Raw genomic sequence first — 19,868 nt, 5'->3', positions numbered from 1 at the left:
CACTCCACAGACTTCTGTGCAAACAGCATCACTTAACTGTACATGTATCATGAAAATATATATAAAGTAGAAATTTACATCGGAATAGCCTTTCTGAAACTTAACCAATGTGAGAAAATAAAAGATAATCACCGAAATCAGTGACGCACTCTGATGTGTATCACATTCTTACCTAATTTCAGTATATAGCATTAAAATGAAGTGATCGTTTACTTCAGCCTTATTTCTAACGAGTTAACAACTGCTATCGGCCACGTTATTTACGTATTTATTACAAAAACATGTTCTCCTGTTTCAGTTTGTATTTTCTTAGCAGAACACCAGTAACGGATATTACTGATCGACTCGGACATCGCCCATGAATAATTAGTGTAGATATTGTCGATGAGAGAGCTTGCTAATACAGTGAGAAAACAATACTGAAGATAATCGATCGCATTCAGTATAATTGCTGGAGTGCATAAATATTGATAACAGAAAAAATGGTGCACGGTTAATCGCTCGTAAAAACGGATGAATTCAGCGATAGTGGTTTTGTTTAAACCTAAGAATTTCATTTTTTGTCCGTATTGAACTGAGAAGAATGATTTGCTGTAACCAAAGGATAATATACAGTTTAATATAGGAATTTTCAAGGACAGGAAAAAATGTTGTTATAACGGGGTTCTCGCTCTAGCGGACTTGTACTTCTAAGAGTTCATCAGGTTATTTTCAGTTAATAAATGAGAACAAACAAGCATAGAAATATAAAAGTTGAGAAGCAAAGGAGGACAAAGGAACCACACTCCTTTAGAGATATGTTCAATTGCCATCAATCATAGCTGTTTCTTGTCAGTCTCCAACAAGCTTGTTTCACTTCCCAGTAACACTGCCTTTACAACTCTCCTTTCTTGCAGTGAGGACATAAAAAGGCAAGGATGACACGAGGAACACACAATAAGAAAGAGAACCAAATAGGCTGAACATGAGTAGTGGTAATAATAAAAATGTTATTTGCTTTACGTCCCACTAACTACTTTTTAAGGTCTTCGGAGACGCCGAGGTGCCGGAATTTAGTCCCGCAGGAGTTCTTTTACGTGCCAGTAAATCTACCGACACGGGGCTGTCGTATTTTAGCACCTTCAAATACCACCGGACTGAGCCAGGATTGAACCTGCCAAGTTGGGGTTAGAGGCCAGCGCCTTAACCGTCTGAGCCACTCAGCCCGGCATGAGTAGTGGAAAAAAGTTTTACTGCAATAAAAAGATTATTTGAACACCGGTTATTCTGTTGCATTAAAACCTTTGGGTCTTCTATCGCCTGTTTTTCCTTTTACCATGATAACCAAGTGGCAATGCTTGGCTTCTTACCAAGAAGCCACAGTTTGAATCCTGGCCAATGCATGTGGAAGTCCAAGAGGTCCTGCGACTGATCACCATAGACCTATAAACATTTTTCTCTCTACCTTTCCTGGTATTTAATTACTTTTCTGTTTATTCCCCATCCACTTGAAGACAGTTCTCAACGATTGTGGATGCCTGTCTCGCTGATGACAAGACATCGTCCAAGGAGGACCTGGCAGATAAGAACATCCACATCAAACTGGCCTGGAAGCAAGAATAAAATAGCAGCTCTCTGCCAAAACTGGCAGGCTTTTGAATGTGGCCGACACTGAACAGGATCAGAACAAATCATCATGGCTGTACAAGTGGGGGAAAATCTTGAGGCCTACACACAAATGAGGATTTCCCAGGCAAACTAACAGCTGTACTGTCAAAGAAAGGGGCTCCTGTCAATCTGGAAATTTTCTGGATTTCTTGCAAGGCTCTACAATATATAAATAATTTAGAAATTAATTTGTAACTCTTTTCTTTTTGTTTCCACATGTTGTATGTTAGTAAAGTAACAATCGTTGATCAAGGTGGGAAATGGGAATAAGCTCATCAGAGGCTGAGAAGAACTTGGTTTGATGACGAGAGAGAAAGCTGTCTGTCCCGTCATTGTGTTTATCCGTGCCTGTAATTTGTACTCTCCTTCTTAGCTTCCTACTTTGATTTATTTTCAGTTAAAAACATCAGATCAGAAATAAAAATACGAATTTAACATTATTTACACATAAGACAGATCCACGATTTTGTTTTGTCGAGATCAATTTTCTAATTTTCTTTAGTGAGTTTTTCTCTTTCCTTCTTTCCACCAATGTTCAATATTTCAGGTTCTGAACTTCATTACCCAAAACTGCTACCATGAATGAGGTTTTCTCATTTCTCGTCTTTGTAATACTGCTTGCAGTCATGTCTTTCTCCTCCAGGAGATTTCCAGAATGACGACATGTCTTAGGATGCCGGACACTTTAGCTGCGCTAGAAAATCGTGCTCGCTCAAGATAGTGCGTTCCAGACGCCACTGGACTTAAGCAGGAAGTAGAGTTTGCGGACCATGGCAGCCGAGGGCTGAACGTCGGCCAGGGCAGACAACAGACCGAGGGGGTTCCTTGCTGACCCTGAAACCAACAGTAAAACACTTAGCATGAAGAAAAACACTCTTTCATCAATTAAAAACTTCAAACATAACATTTTACAAGTTACATGGAACAGAACTATTCACAGTGGCTATGCACCCTACCCATATGAGCATGGTTTCCATCGCAGTTCAACTGCGCTGGACTCTTTCATGCACCGATAGATGGTTTTCAGGGCACCCTAGTTCTATCGTATGTGCCAAAACAAATGACAATGAAATATTATACAGTAATATAAAGGGTCTGTTATTGGACATTACAAATTTTCTAGCTTACTCATTCTTGGTTGCCAACATTTTGCTCCAGTGTGCCAATCTGTGGCAGTTCTCATCAGCCAGGTGGTAGGAATGAATATGATAAAACTTCAATTTATTACCCTCAGGACATTAACAATATCAGACATTAACTGCAAATTTGAACTATTTTAGTATTATCATGAACAAGTGCTGTACTACTCTGTTGCTGTGGAGTGCCATACGGGCGTGCTCGCGTGCGATTCCACACTAATCCAGACAATGCTCGTGCACACTACGTGATAGTCAAGCTAAATATTTAAACTGTCATGTAACTGATGCAATTATGCTGACAATAATGAATATTTATCATTTAAGTAAACAGTTTTACAGTATACATATTTTAATTTAGACACCCAATGACTGAAATATGTATTAATATTATGTAACTAGCACATATCTGGGCAGTTTGTAAAAACAGCAGAGCTGTGCACCCTAGGAAGAACACTGAGTTGGTAACTAGCACACCTAGTAAGAACCATGGCTAGACCATTTATACTAGAATTATGATTTTACTCATTCAGGACAAATATTTCAGGTTCCCTGTGGCAATCAATATCTATATCACAATGAAATGTTATGTAATGTGTTCAAAATGGATACCACCACAGGCTACACATTGTTCACAGTGTTTCTAAACACAAATTGCTGTAAGGACATGAAAATGACGTCTTCTTGCACAATGCAGGAATATTTATCTGTCTTGAAAATGGATTCCTTTATGATGCTCCACACGTAGGTATCAGAGGCCGTGAGATCCAAGTGTCGCTGCAGTAGGGTAAGAGACTGCCCGGTAAGTTTTTGGAATCTGTGCACCAAACTGTGTAGTGGGACATCAGGGTGGTCAAACTCTGTGTTGATGCAACCATGAAGATGAATATGGCTTTCATCTGCCCAGCAACTTGAATATGGTATGCAAATCTACAGACCTATAGCTGTTTGCTCGTTTGTGTGACGGAGCTTGTCACCAACCGCCCCTCATGAAGCAAATTTGGCCCATTCAGAGGTCCTACTCCGTATAAACACCTTCCTCCTCTGCCGCGAGATCCATGATTTCACAAATCAACACAACTGACTATTATAAAATACAATGAACAAATACTTCAGTGATAGGGAAATGCAGACAGCAGACGAGCAGTTTATTTTGCCGGCGCAGTTTCCTAGCCTCGACATCACACTTTACTGAAGATCTTCATGACGTGATTACAACGTCCCGGCCTTCTAGTCCATTAAAAGTACAGGTGACTTCATTCATTTCCAAGCTGCAACTGATGATGGCATTGCGATGTTTTCAGGACAAAGAAAGAGCAAATATATATCCGTTAGATATCATAAACATACCATCTGATGATATCCCCTGGAAAAAGCGACCTCCCACAAAAAAACATCACCTGCTTTATGCTGATTTGTGCAATCATGATTTGTTCCTATCTTGATTTATTGAGTCATTTATTATTAAATCAGAGAGACTCAACTGCAGCTGTATATACGCACAGGATTGAGTCTGTATTGAATGAATAACATGAAATTTATGAGATGCACAACACTGAAATTTTATTTTCAAATTTTCTTTTGAGTGCTCGTGTTTTGTGCTATGCATTGTAGCAGGGTTCCCTATATAGCGGTTATGTCTCTAGACAAGATCTCCTTGCAATATTTCTTCAGCCATAACTTTAATAGTATTTTGTTGTTAGAATTGGATAACTAATGGAATAACAAAAGAAATAAGTTCTTATCAATAAATAAATAAATAAATAAATAAATAAATAAATAAATAAATAAATAAATAAATAAATAAATAAATAAATAAATAAATAAATAAATAAATAAATAAATCCAATCCTGGCCAATATTTATTTAGACAATTTAGAACACTGCAAAATAATTGGACATATTCAAGGTAGTAATAGATAAATGTTATAACAATAGTAACAATATCTTACAATTTTAAAATTCATTACATGAAAAAATAAAATTTACCCTTGAAAAGGAGAAGGAAAATGCTTTAAATTTCTTGGATGTGACCGTTAAGAGGGAATGCGGTAAGTTCTCTTATAAAGTATATAGAAAGGATACGTTTACTCTGGTGACCATTAGAAATGATTCTTTACATCCTGGGAGTCAAAGAGGGCTGCTTATTTCAGTATGGTTTATCAAACCTTCAATTTACCTTCATTTCATATAGAAAGATATAAAGTATTATGGTACATACAGAAGATAGCCAGTATGAATGGGTTCAGTGTTAGTACCATCAATAAAATTATAGGTAAAGTAAAAAGAAAGAAAAACATAAGACTAGCACCAGAGAATCGCAAGAGTTCAAAGTGCGCTACTTTTACGTTTACAAACCCAGGGATTTGCCAAATCACAAAATTATTTAAGAAACATGACTATCAAGTCTCATTTTCAACAAGAAACAATAATGGTCACATATTTTATAAGCATAATAGTGTGAATTACAATAGAGAGAATTACTTAGATTCAGGAATCTATAAACTTAAGTACGATCAAACAGGTAGGAGTTTTCAAACTAAGTATCTGGAACACTTAAAGATAAAAATTTGATGATGTTTCGTATTGAACTGTGTCACAATTAAATTGAAATAACAAATAACATAGTTCAACCTATTCAATACAAGTAAATAAGAAATGTAGTGTTACATTCCTATTTAATTATAAGCGGACGCAGTACCCGTTTCGACCCCAATCTGGGTCATCAACATCCGAATAAAATGCAAAAACAATGCATAGGTAAATAAGAAATTAAAGAATGAGTCTTTCACAAAAACAGTTGAAGAAGTACTATAAGATAATGGGGATTAGCACTGCGCGATTTTAAATGGTTAAATCGAGAAGAAGTACAAGGTCAGTCACTTATATGAAGTAAGGCGCAATCTTCTGAATAGTAGCACAACACACGCAAAGTTCGTAACTGCGTCTCAAAATGTTCACGAGAAGAGGGGAACAGTTAAGTGAGCCAGCCTGCAAATACTATCAGGCGCAAAGTCACAACACAATTTAACAAATATGAAGTCCCAAAATTGTGTAGAAGTCCAAGACGAGTCGCTTGATTGAAGCAAACTGCTAGCTCCTGAAGATCAGCGCAACATGCTCAATGTCCGTCACTGTGCTTTCAGGTGCCGACAGAACTCGGTGAATAGTTTATTGATTAAGTCTCTAATTGTTTTGGTTGCAAAAATGTATGTATATATAAAATACAATTTAATACAATTGAAGTATGTAACTAGGATCTTGTAGACTCTTTAGAACAGTTGGCGTAAAAAACAATTGTGAAGAGAAAAATGGTAAAAAGCGCAATACTGGAAACAATTGAAAAACGTATCTTGAAGATAAGAATTCAGGTCGTAATTGAGGTAGTCCAAGGCAGCGCAAGGCATTAGAATGTAAAGATCAAAAATGCAGGTGGCATTATAGTATACTAGTATACAGTTCAATTCAGAAAGTGGGGTTTTTTTTGTTTCCTTTTTTGAGAGGAGAGGTGAAAAGAAAAGATAGGATAAGTTAATAAACGAAGAGGATTAGTAGATAAGGATTGGAAGTTAAAAGATCATGGGAAAGGATAAGATAGGGAAATAAAGGAGGGGTAGTTTAGGGTGGGTTAGGAGGGTGGGTTATTGGAGGTAGGAAACATGGGTAGGAACTGTGTAAGGCATGGAAAATTGAATTTGGGTTTAGAAATTTAGAATTTTTGAGAAGAAGTATTAGGAAGTCAAATAGGATGTTGGGTTTTTCAGAAATGTCGTTTAAATTGAAATTAGAGTTGAAGTATTGGTCAAGGTGAATAAAACTATTTTCAGTAGTGTTCAGGAGGGGGCCTTTGTTAATGATTTTAAGTATTTTTACGTCTTTTTCAATATTGGTGAAATTATGCTTGGAGTCTTGTATGTGTTGTCCTATAGCAGAGAATCTGTTTTGTTTTTTTTTGCTAGTTGCTTTACGTCGCACCGACACAGATAGGTCTTATGGCGACTATGGGACAGGGAAGGGCTAGGAGTGGGAAGGAAGCGGCCGTGGCCTTAATTAAGGTACAGCCCCAGCATTTGCCTGGTGTGAAAATGGGAAACCACGGAAAACCATTTTCAGGGCTGCCGACAGTGGGGTTCGAACCTACTATCTCCCGAATACTGGATACTGGCCGCACTTAAGCGACTGCAGCTATCGAGCTCGGTAGGAATCTGTTGTATTTAATGGCGTTGATATGTTCGGAGTATCTGATGTTAAAGATGGCGCCAGTTTGTCCGATGTACGAGGAGCTGCAGTTGTTACATTTGAATCTGTATTCTCCAGATTTAGAAAAAAAAAACATTAGATTTATTTAGTGATTTAGAGTTGTGTAATATATCAAGATTTCCGTTATTGGTTCTGAAAGAAATTTTCATGTTGTGTTTTTTAAGAACATTGTTATTTTATAAGCATCTTAGTGAAAGCAAAAGTGGAAAATGCAGTAGGTCTGGTTTTGTCTTTTGATAACGTAGTTTTAGGTCGGTGTTTGAATTTGTTGATGATACGGTTTATGAAAGAGTTGTTAAACCCATTAAATTTAGCGATAGTACCAAACCCACTGCATTTTCCATGTGTTCCATTGTGTTGTGACTTCGCGCCTGATAGTATATGCAGTCTGGCTCACTTAACTGTTCCCCTCTTCTCGTAAACATTTCGAGACAGTGCCAAACTTTGCGTGAGTCATGCTACCATTCAGAAGATTGCGCCTTAAGTGACTGACCTTCTACTTCTTCTAGATTTTACAATTTAAAATCGCACAGCCAATCCCCATTATCTTATATTGCTTCTTCAACTGTTTTTGTGAAAGACTCATTCTTTAATTTCTTATTTACCTATGCATTGTTTTTGCATTTTATTCGGATGATGACCCGGATTGGGGTTGAAACGGGTACCGCATCCGCTTATAATTAAATAAGAATGTAACACTACATTTCTTATTTACTTGTATTGAATAGGTTGAACTACGTTATTTGTTATTTCAATTTAATTGTATCTGGAACACGTCAATGCTAATAGACACAAGAAGTATTCTGGTATGAGTGTTCACACGGGAGTTACTAGTCACCAATCTACCGACATAAATAAAGACTTGACCATCTAAAATAAAGTGAACAAAAGGAACCTGATGAGCAATTACGAAAATATTTAAGTAAGTTTGGACCAGAGTATTAACACAAGCAAGAATTTCAATGACGAACAAGAGAATAAAAATCCATTACACGAGCAGATACCGTTGCTCTTATCATCACAAAAAATTAATAATTTGAAGTTAACTCCTCTAAAACAAACATCCCACTCTCCCGTAATACCTATAGGCAGAGCTGTTTCCCCTCCTACTGAGTCTAGCCAAGTTCCGCCAGGCGAGAGGAAACATAATTATAGCACACGCAGTAGCATGGCGAGAAGCAAGTGAGAGCGAGGCTCAGACGTGAACCAGCTATAGGGAGTTTCACCAACTTAGATGGTAAGCTTTTATGTCACGCATTCGAGACGGAAACTCATTTCTTAAATTCCCGAGGGTTTTAAACCCATTAATTATATATATCTCTTTCTTTCCAGACATTGCCTTTTGAAAGGAATATTCATAAGAATTGAGCTATCAATATGGTGGTCATTCAGCGCACATTTTGCCAGAAGCATTAGATTCCTTCTTCCAGAAATAGCTTATTTTTTGAAAGGAATTTTCATAAGAATTACAGCTTTTAAGTATTCTGATGTGGATATAGTCTCCATTTCCTATTCTGAGACCAGAATTCAAATCCCCCTTAGTCAGTACACTGAAGCTACCAGCACTGCAGATCATTCAAGAAAAAGTGATGGACAAATTTATGAGAATATTATTTATTGTCTTGTGTATTCTCAAACAGTTCTTAAGGGGCAAGGATTCTTCCATTTTTTAAAATTATTAGATGGCAACAATGAGTATCGTAATCTGTTACGAGACGTTATGGCTGAAGAAGTCTTAAAATAAGATGAATATGTTCCAAAGTATGTGTAATACAGTACAACCTCGATTATACGTTCCCGGAAACTACGTTTTCCCATATTATTAGTTAAATTATGTGGTCCTGTGAGCATCCTAATTAAATAATGTTGTAAAAATCCCGCATTATCTGTTCCTCGAAGAAACGATTTCCCGGATCAACCGTCCAGAAATTTCCGTCCCATCAACGCTAAATCTTCGATCACGCGTTTTTCAAGAAACTATATCTTACGGAAGGACGGCTACGGCATACTTACGGATCTTGGTGTTGACGTCCCATCATTGCAGTAATTTGAAGCAGCACTGTACCTAGTGAAAGAGCGATTGGCGGTGAACTTGCATAAGGGATCATCTTAGCATCGCATTCGGGTGGTATTGTTTAGAGAATCCTTGGAAATCATAAAGCAGAGAGTGCCCACGACAACTGGAAGGAGGCAGAGCGCATTTCTACAGCTCTATTTGACGGAACGAGTTTCAAATGTTCGTACTTGCAAAACGTCTACCTACATTATGTTAGGGTTAGATGTTTATTTTTTACTTTTTTTGAGTGTATCACCGAACAGGTTTTCAGCATTTCCCTCAGGGCACTATGTCCGACTCGTTGGCTGAACGGTCAGCGTAATGGCCTTCGGTTCAGAGGGTCCCGGGTTCAATTCCCGGCCGGGTCGGGGATTTTAACCTTAATTGGTTAATTCCTACGGCGCGGGGGCTGGGTGTATGTGTTGTCTTCGTCATCATTTCATCCTCATCACGACGCGCAGGTCGCCTACGGGAGTCAAATAGAAAGACCTGCACCTGGCGAGCCGAACCCGTCCTGGGATATCCCGGCACTAAAAGCCATACGACATTTCAGGGCACTATATAGTCACAAATTTAGTATTTTAGTATTATCGTATACGATTATGTTATCGAGACCAGAACAGATGTTGCACCTTACATACATAAAGCCATGGGAGGTTTTGGAATTGCCTTTATTACTGTTTTCGTCCTAATATAAGACTGAGAATTTCATGTTTTTAAAACATTTGTATCATTTTGCACTCGTACCCACTTGTACAGCGAGTGCACTTTCCTGCTGAGCTCAAGATCACAAATAATCATAATTTCGGAAGTGTTAATGATATTTTTTCTCTTTCCAATTTGATTGTAATTAGTGACGGGCAGAACTAAATATAATGCATTCGAGAACTTGAGGATTGATACTTTCGAAACCATATTCTCGAGTTCAACATAACCTTTAAAAGTCGTTGCAGGCCTAATTTATGCGGTACAAGATTTCCATAAACTGACTAGGAACAGTATACTGATGACCAAATTACAATGGAAGATTTAAAAAAAAGAGAGATTTTTGCCATCATGTTGGACGCTTTTGAATCTAAAGTGCTTTATTTTATTAGATTACAGAATGAAAAACTACTTGTGGTCGATTGTTGTTTGGCTTGGCGTTACAGCTATTAGATTTTTGGAAGAGTTTGGCTGATCAAAGTTACTGAACTGAAAGATGTTTTCAAAGGAATATGACGAAGTTATAAGAGGAAACAGACGAAGTTTCCCGGTAAAACTGAATGTAAAGTTTTGAGATTTTTAAGTTGCGTACCGGTAATTAACGTTTGAAGCCGGCTCCACGGTCTAACTTGCCTGCCTCTCACGCGGAGGGCCCGGGTTTGATTACTGGCCAGGTCAGGCATTTTTACCTGGATATGAGAGTTGGTTCCAGGTTCAGTCATTCTACAACTATGGTACCTTTAATTCCAGAGCTATTTAATGGTGATATGGCGACTCCGGTCTAGAAAGCCAGGAACAACGGCCGAGAGGATTCATCACACTGATCATGCATCACCTCGTAATCTGCAGGCCTTCGGACTGAGGGTGGTCGCTTGTTAGGCCCATTTGTAAGATTATAAGTATACGTATTTCATTTTTGTGATGTTTAGCCAAATTGTTGATGGTTCATTCGTTCCTGGATTTTTCGTTTCCCGTGTTGTACATATTTTTTCCAGTGGTTCCTTCAAAAACGGAGAATCGAGGTTCCACTGTATATTTTAATATTAAATAGTTTTCACTTGTAAAGTGAAGGGGTATTGATTGGGTGGACCATTAAACCTAACACTAGTTCTTAATTTAAACTGTATCTCTATATGACGAAGTTTGTAAATTGGAACATAGCAATTAGTCGAGCATCTTGTCTCTTTGCTCCGAAGTCTTCCCACGCCAAACTTTGCAACATTTTTGTAACGTTACCCTTTTGTTGGAAATCACCCAGAACAAATCTGCTTTTCGTTGGATTTTTTCCAGTTCTCAAATTAAATAATCCTGGAGAGAGTCTCATACAATGCAACCATACTCTAGTTGAGGGTCTTACCCGAGACTTACATGCTGTCTCTTTTACATGCTTACTACAATCCTTAAACACCCTCATAACCATGTGCAGAGATCTGTACCCTTTATTATAATCCCATTTATGTGATTACCTCAATGAAGATCTTTCCCTATATTAACACCTAGATACTTACAATGATCCCCAAAAGGAACATTCAGCCCATCAACGCAGTAATTAAAACTGAGAGGACTTTTCCTATTTGTGAAAATCACAACCTGATTTTTAACCTTGTTTATCATCATACCATTGTGTACTCTCCATCTCACAGCATTATCAAAGTCATTTTGCTTGACGACTCACGCCGTTCATCTCTAAAATGGGAGTTGTTTGTTGACGCTTTCATCTAACAAACATATGTTGCAGAAGAAAACTCATAGATCGTCGACAACACTCGGCTGCAATACTGTAATCATGTTTGCCCACAACTTGAATATGGTATGCAAATCTACTCAGCATTCAAAAATATATAGGCCTATATATTGTTTGGGACTAGGTAAAGTGGGGGAACTATGTTTTTAATGTGCTGTTTCATGTTTTGGAAGTGATCTTCACTATTTGCTTTACGTCGCACCAACACAGATATGTCTTATGGCGACGATGGGATAGGAGAGGCCTAGGAAGTGGAAGGAAGCGGCCGTGGCCTTAATTAAGGTACAGCCCCGGCATTTGCCTGGTGTGAAAATCGGAAACCACGAAAAACCATCTTCAGGGCTGCCGACAGCGGGGCTCGAACCCACTATCTCCCGATTACTGGATACTGGCCGCAGCTATCGAGCTCGGTGTTTTGGAAGTGAGGAACTGCCAGGATGTGTATTCAGCTGCCTGTGTCACGCCCTGAACAAGTACGATGTTCAATTTGACAACGTTACCATATTGAGTCGTTATATGGTTGTATGGGGGCTTGTTGGTGACAGCATATGCTCATATCTAGCAGTGCAACCTTGATGAACTTAAGTTGGCAGTTGCAAAATCAGCAGCAGCTTTTCTGAACACTAATAATAATAATAATAATTTCGTGTGGCTATTTCTAGCCGAGTGCAGCCCTTGTAAGGCAGACCCTCCGATGAAGGTGGGCGGCATCTGCCAGTTGTAGGTAACTGCGTGTTGTTGTGGTGGAGGATAGTGTTATGTGTGGTGTGTGAGTTGCAGGGATGTTGGGGACAGCACAAACACCCAGTCCCGGGGCCAGTGGAATTAACCAATGAAGGTTAAAATCCCCGACCCGGCCGGGAATCGAACCCGGGACCCTCTGAACCGAAGGCCAGTACGCTGTCCAGTCAGCCAATGAGTCGGACTTCTGAATACTAAACAGAGGAAACGTATGTATCTAGAATTTCTTTGCAAGAGATATGACTAGAGCCCGGATTTCCATGCAAATGCATGTTTTTCAATAAGCTAGCTACATTTCTCAAACTTTGCAAATATTCATTTTACGACTAAACAATTCCAAATAACCGTCCTTTTTCTGTGCATGTTTGCATGTTTTGGCCATTTTAGGAGAAAATTCATGCATAATGCATATTTGAAAGATTTTGGATTTAATAACGAATATTTGGATGTTTAATATTGCATAATATGACGTTTATTCTGACTTTGACGCATATAAATTGTTAACATGCATGATAGTGCCATTTCTGAATGTTAGTGTGCAGAATTTAGGACAATTTTCCACGTTATAGGCTATAGTATGTCTATTACTGAGAGACTGAGAGAATGTATTCCTGTCATCCTATGTGACAATCAAAGTTAGTAGTCTACATACGGTACAAGTCCTATAATCCAATTAACCAGACACTTTCTTATCTGTTGCTTGAGTAAATAATGACGTATTTTGGAAGTCCCCACGTCGATATCTAATGCTTAGGAATAAGGTGTCCCAGTTTTACAGTTGTACATTGCTATAAATTGAACCGTAAATTGTGCATTAATCATTGACGGCTCATTTTTCGTCTGTTAGACGAACAAAAGAAAACTTGTATCGCACTTCTGTGGCGCCGCGATACTGGGATAGCAGCTTACAAACTCGGCTTTTTCATTGAACCCTCTTCCATTGTTATCCTGGAATGTCCTACCCGGAACTCTCGCTCGTCACACGTCTTTGTTATCGCAGCAGGCAATCATTACCAGTTAAGGCTTCTACACACGACCCAATCTGCTGGGCCCGATCTGCAGGCAGTTGGCGTGGTAAATCGGGTGCTGCTCTACACACGACCCAATCTGCTGGGCCCGATCTGCAGGCAGTTGGCGTGGTAAAAATCGGGTGCTGCTCTCCACACGGCACAATCTGCAAGGCCCGATCTGCCGTAGGCTGGCTCGCTCTGGCCTGGAAACGTGTGATCATGGCTCCTTCATTTTCTAAATTTCAAAAAATAGGAATTGCATTGATTTTGTTATCATTGAAGTCGATACAAAAGAGAAAATATTGGGCTAAAAGGTGGTTATTACAGAGAAAGAAATTGTCATACAAATATTATGAAAGAACTAGAATCATTCGATTTTTGAAATTTTCTGCGAATGGATATCGACACTTTCATTGATCTGGTCTACCTGGTGGCGCCTTTAATAAAGAAACAAGACACTATAATGGGGGAAAGTGTGAGTGTTCAAGAGCGATTAATCGTGACTCTAAGATTTTTAGCTACTTGAGCGAGTTACAAAGATTTGCAATTTAGTGCAGCCGTGTCACCACAGCTTTTGCCCTGCTCCATGGCTAAATGATTAGCGTGCTGGCCTTTCGTCACAGGGGTTCGATTCCTGGCAGGGACTGGAATTTTAACCATCATTGGTGAATTTCCCTGGCACAGGGGCTGGGTGTATGTGTTGTGTTCATCATTATTTCATCCTCATCACGACACGCAGGTCGCCCACGGGAGTCAAATCAAAAGACCTGCACCTGGCGAGCCGAAACCTTCCTGGGATCTTTCGACACTAAAAGACATACTCCATTTCATTTGATTTTACCACGGCTTTTGTCTAAAATCATTCCATAAACATTTTGCACTATTTTCAATAGTCTGAAGGGATACATAAAAGTAAGTGATTAAAATATATATTTTTTTAATGTAAGAGTATTTATTTCTGAAATTACATATGAGTAGAAAATACGAGAAGAAACTAACCTAAAATTATAAACTAAATTAATCTTAACTATATTATTGTATATAGTGAACTACTAATCTAACTGAATCTGCTCACTGCCCTCTGACACACATCACACGTGCTAGGTGGCGACGAGGCAACTGATAGCTTATCGGCTGACTTACGGAGTGTAAGTTGGGAGATTGTGTGGTTTTGTCGGCCAATCTGGTCCCAACAAACCTACACACCACCCAATCTGCAGGGACCCTGCAGATCGGGCCCAGCAGATTGGGTCGTGTGTAGCGGCCTTTATTGAGGACATTCAAATGTGTCCGCAATCATCGCATGGAGAAGTAGCTGCCGCAGCTAGAGATAAGTTGAACAAATTAATTAGTTCAAATCCTGATTTTGAATTTGTCAAGCTTATAGAAGACGTATTGTGGTGAAAATGTAAAAGATGTACAATGTGACCTCATTTTGTTCAAATGTCTTCATTGAAGTATGCATCTATCACTTCCTGTGATGTAAAAAGATCATTTCCTGTGCTTAAGAATGTGCTGACAGATAAATGGATGGGCTTAAATCAAGACAATTTGGAGAAATTAGGGTATTTTCTGTACAATGTTTCAAAAGGAACTGAATTTTGATGGTGCATATTTTCCAGTTTATTGTGCATATTTTGAGATTTGATAGTGCATGGAAATCCGGGCTCCAGATATGACAATGATGCAGGGAAGATCAGATGAGGTGGAATACTTGGTTCGAGTCTATACTCTTCGTTCATGAACATCTGAATGACTTTATGACACTGAAGAGAGAAGAGAACAATGGTGTTGCAGTTTTTAATAATACGAGAAGCAGTGAACGTTAGACAACTATAACCAGATCGTGTTTTTTTTTTTTTTTTTTTTTTTTTGCTAGGGGCTTTACGTCGCACCGACACAGATAGGTCTTATGGCGACGATGGGATAGGAAAGGCCTAGGAGTTGGAAGGAAGCGGCCGCGGCCTTAATTAAGGTACAGCCCCAGCATTTGCCTGGTGTGAAGATGGGAAACCACGGAAAACCATCTTCAGGGCTGCCGATAGTGGGATTCGAACCTACTATCTCCCGGATGCAAGTTCACGGCCGCGCGCCTCTACGTGCACGGCCAACTCGCCCGGTGATCGTGGGTTTAATTACATCGTTAGAAGGTAATAGCTATTCTATGACTCATACTCTGTATTCTATGCTCAGAGTATTGCAGAACATGCTGGATTTGCTGACTAGGGAAGTGTGTTTCTCTGAGCTTAATGCTCGCCTCGATGAAATGTCAGCAATTCATGAAGCCAAAACTGTGAACACTCTGCAGACAACAGCCCAGAAGAGTTTGATGAAACTATTGTAAGTCAGTCGATGGCAAAAGCTGTTTTATGAAGCCCTTGGAAACCTGTTCACCACAAAAAATGTATGCAACCAGATCCTAACTGTAGACAGTGTAGAGAAAGAACTAAACAAATTGTCATACGCAGCTCCAGTTAGTCTGCAAGTATTCTTAGGGTAATAATAAGAAAGGGTCCAGTCAGATAAGTCCCCAGTGAACATCTGCAGTCTTTTGTGCTTCCTGAAAGAGGACTATCCCACAGTTATGACAACCGCTCTACAAGCTGTGTGGTAGCCTACATCAAATGTGAATGCTGAGCGCTCTAGCCGACATTACGGTGTGGGTGCGAGCAACCGTAGGAGACAGCTGAAACCAGAGAATGTAGAAATTCTCATGATGGTTGCATTTTAGTAAGAGGTAATTAATCTAGTTGATTTATAAAGTGTATTTTCAATTAAAAGAACCTAGAGCTGGCTTACAAGAGATGTCTCCTGTAAAGTGACTGAGCTGGGAGCTCTGTGCTTACAGATTTGCAGGAACTTGAAATAACAGCCAGGGAAATCAAGAGACGGATCACCTCTCGGAGGATTCCGTTCCACAACAAACTATCTAACACAGGGTATTTCTATTTACAGCTTTCCGACCAGCCTGCGATTGAAGATGTTCCAAGCAATATGGCTACAACTGAATTGTAACACAATGTTTGTTAACAAATAAGAATTATATTTGTGCAAAATTCTATACAAAAAGTGTACATGAAGCATTACAAGTAAACAGTCTGCAATAGGTATGTGATTGGTTAATGCAGAATGGACCCTTCTTACTTCCACAAGGACAATGCTAGGTCCTGAGAGGAGCGGCCAACTCTTGGAAAGGTTACACGAGGAATGGCTCCTGGTATAGCTGCAAGAGATGGCAACGTGGTGACAACCACAGAACAGGTGTCCAATTACTTTTTGGTAGTTAGTGGACCTAAAATTAATTCGTTGCAGCATTTGGCAGTGTTTTTCACGTGTTTTTTATTCTTTTCTCTTTTGCACTTGGCCCTTTAAGACACTGTCCCAATGCACCGATTCATACATTGTCATTCACGTACACAGATTTCCTATGGTCTTTAAACCACAGCAGACTTCCTGGGCGATATTCCGTGAGCACCAAAATTAGGTTATTTCTTTGTCATACGTCTACAGCCTTATACAAGGTGAGGGTGGTGATTTAATGGGACAGAGTCCTATTGATCCTGTTCATCTGCAGCGTCTAACCAAGTTTAGAGGTGACTTGATTAGATTCGTACCAAAGGCATTGTAAACCACATAACATGGAAACTTTTTAAATTCATAGTTGGTCAAGCAGTTAACCTTGATTTACAGTTTAAACCTTTCAATTGCCATGGAAAAAACTATTTCCAAAATGTATCCAACAAGGTGCATTTACCTTATTTAAATAATGCACTTGAATAAATCACTGGCAAACATAACCTCACTCAACGAAAGAAAAAACACACGATTCAAAGACGAGGACAAATTATGCTGGGTCCCCTGTGCAAATGCATTATCTTTTGGATTACTGTGTAAATAAAAGTCCACAGCCTGTTTGCAGTCATTTGACCAGGTCACGACCTCATCTACCGGCGAGAATAGGTATTGTGCCTGTCGCACTCCTCTAAGGCAATGATTAATGACTGACAGATGAAATGAAATGATACTGGAGAGTGTTGCTGGAATGAATTATGACAGGGAAAACCAGAGTACCCGGAGGAAAACCTGTTCCACCTCCGCTTTGTCCAGCACAAATCTCACATGGAGTGACCGGGATTTGAACCACGGAACCCAGCACTGAGAGGCAGGGCCGCCTGAGCCACGGAGGTTCTTTGGGTTACTGTACTGTTTGCATTTTTTAGATGTCTTGTACTTGCATGGAAAGTGCCCGACGCCCTTAAAACATTGTGGCTTATCGACGAGGAGAGGAAGTCTCTCGCACTGCAACACAGTACAATGACCCCCCCCCCCCCCCTCCTTTAAAACTCTAGGTTCATTTGGGCTTGACATTAAAAAAACACAATGCAGTTTCATTGGCACTGACAATATTGTTCGGTGCATACGAACTGGTTAAATGAGCCACGGGATTCTGCTTCTATGCATAGTGTCTGGTACGTGATATTGTAGCGTTCCTTAAAACACCAAATACAATTTCACTCGAACTTAGCAAATATGAAGCACATTGTAGATATACCAAAGTGCGGAAAGCTACCCCTGCATGTTTTGAAAGACGCAGATAAATTATTAAAAGTGTGATTTTTGGTAATTGTTCTTCGAATTATGAATGACAGTATCTGCATTTCGAATTAAACAATTGAAAAACTGTACTTCATGTTTCCGGGTACGAGAGCTCCTTCAAATTAGGCAGGATTTTGAATTAAGCGATTTTCAATGATCGAGGTTCTACTGTATATGCAATGCAATTTAATACCCAAAAGAAGTCAAAAGAGCAAGTTTCATGATGGTTTTTAAAGGAAATAACTGGTGGCACACTAGACTCGCACTCATAAGGTAGTTCACTGGGTTAACAGGACGTGGTGCTGCAATAAATGTGTTTCTTCTTGCGTGGAACTCACCTGTAACGACAGAGGCTAGCCGCTGAGGTGACGGGATGTCGTGGTAGGTGAGGTAGGAGGCGAGGCGACACAGCAGCACAGGGCTCAAGCTAGCCAGCTCACCCTTCAGCACCTGGTTCATCACAGCCAACAGATCTAGAGGAGACAAACATGGAATACATGATGATGATGATGCTTGTTGTTTAAAGGGGCCTAACATCGAAGGTCATCGGCCCCACATGGAATACAGTCGGACACCGGAACTGATTTCATTTTACGTGAGATAGTGTTAAGTAAGCGGACACCTTGCACGTTTCAGGACAACCGGCTATGTCACCCCCTTTTTTAAAACCAAAAGAAATTCTTTTGAATTTTTGTACTATTTTGAGTCCAAGAAAAAGAGGAATGTTGTAGTAGCCAAGTTAATTCTTCTGTACAGGGCTCTGCACCCTCTGAGAAGTGCTGTCGGTGACTCTGTTCATAAATCAGACTCGCACTCATAAGGTAGTTCAGTTTAATGTGCGTTATTGTTGGGATGGAAATACTGTGCCCAGTAAACAAACGAGGACTTTCAGTGAGAAAGCTCCCTGAAAAATTCAAATGAGGGACAATGCAAACAATTGTGAAGAGTTAAAATGAAATTATAAGTGAGTGGGAGGAAAATAGGATCATAGGTAATAAATTTCTTATTATCCCGTAGTGAAGAGCAATATAATGTAAAACTATTCAATACTATTTACTGTTACATAATTATATTTGATGAAACTAGTTTCGCTCTTGCTAGTTAAGGCAAGACATGAATTATATATACAATTTATGAAGCAGCATGTGTTGTTGATATTCAGTGTTAAACACTCACTTGTCTAGTGTGAGTTCTCAGTTTTCTTCCAATTTGAAGAACTGCAAATTGAACAGGTAGAAACCTTTTGCTTTCATTAGGAAAATAGGAATTGAGGAGTGAAAAGAAAACAGGAGTTATTATTTGCAGAAGTGAACATAAGTGGTTCGATGAAACTGTGAGCGAGTGTCACAAGAAAAACCACAAGAAGGATGAGATTCTAGACCAGGTGAAGAATTTGTGTATCACACTGGATTGCGAGTAGAAGGATGCAACAATGGAACTATTTAACAGAATGAATTCCCTTTTTGAGAATATCGCAGTAAAGAAAATATGTGCTAAATTTACACATACTGCTGAATGGTTACTTCCCAAAGCTGTAATGTTTGTAAAGGCTTCCATCTCCTAGGCAAATTTTCAATTAGAAATGATTAAGAATAATAGAAATATAGATGTATGCTTTTTCCCTTTGCTGGTGAGACCTACTGTTTACAGTGCACTATGTCTTCTGGTATGCACTAGAATAAATTTGTTACTTTCATTGACCTGTCTCAGTCTTATACTTGGCTTTAACAATATGAAAGTGACTGAGGTATGAGTGACGCTAGTATTGCCATTCCTTATGCAGCCAGTCCCTGCTATGAATGGTGCGAAAATGTTGCTCATAGGGTCGGTTGATGCACGCATTTCAGTGGGCTTGGCAGACTGATATGCAGTAGCAACTTCTGGCCAAGTGACGAAAGCAACGGGAAACTACCTCACTCCTCATTTCCCTAGTACGCCTCTTCAATGACACCTAGGCAATCTATGACAGCTAA

The 19,868-nt window shown here is 39.4% G+C and overlaps 1 protein-coding gene across 2 annotated transcripts in view; it reads right to left on the bottom strand.

The window, feature by feature from the left end:
- Positions 1-739: 739 nt before the first annotated feature.
- The window catches only part of shtd (shattered), a 786,765-nt gene continuing 767,636 nt past the window's right edge, over positions 740-19,868 (bottom strand). For both annotated transcript variants that reach the window (XM_067155551.2, XM_068229717.1), the window contains 2 exons: positions 18,234-18,368; positions 740-2,481 (listed from right to left, as the gene is read on the bottom strand). In XM_067155551.2, coding sequence (XP_067011652.2) covers positions 2,360-2,481; positions 18,234-18,368 — 257 coding nt within the window. In that variant the 3' untranslated portion in view covers positions 740-2,359. The remainder of the gene's footprint in view (positions 2,482-18,233; positions 18,369-19,868) is intronic.

This window comes from Anabrus simplex, chromosome 11, assembly GCF_040414725.1.
Source record: "Anabrus simplex isolate iqAnaSimp1 chromosome 11, ASM4041472v1, whole genome shotgun sequence".
Taxonomy (NCBI): domain Eukaryota; kingdom Metazoa; phylum Arthropoda; class Insecta; order Orthoptera; family Tettigoniidae; genus Anabrus; species Anabrus simplex.
The sequence above is the reverse complement of the archived record's forward strand: the minus strand, read 5'-3'. Positions and strand labels throughout refer to the sequence as shown.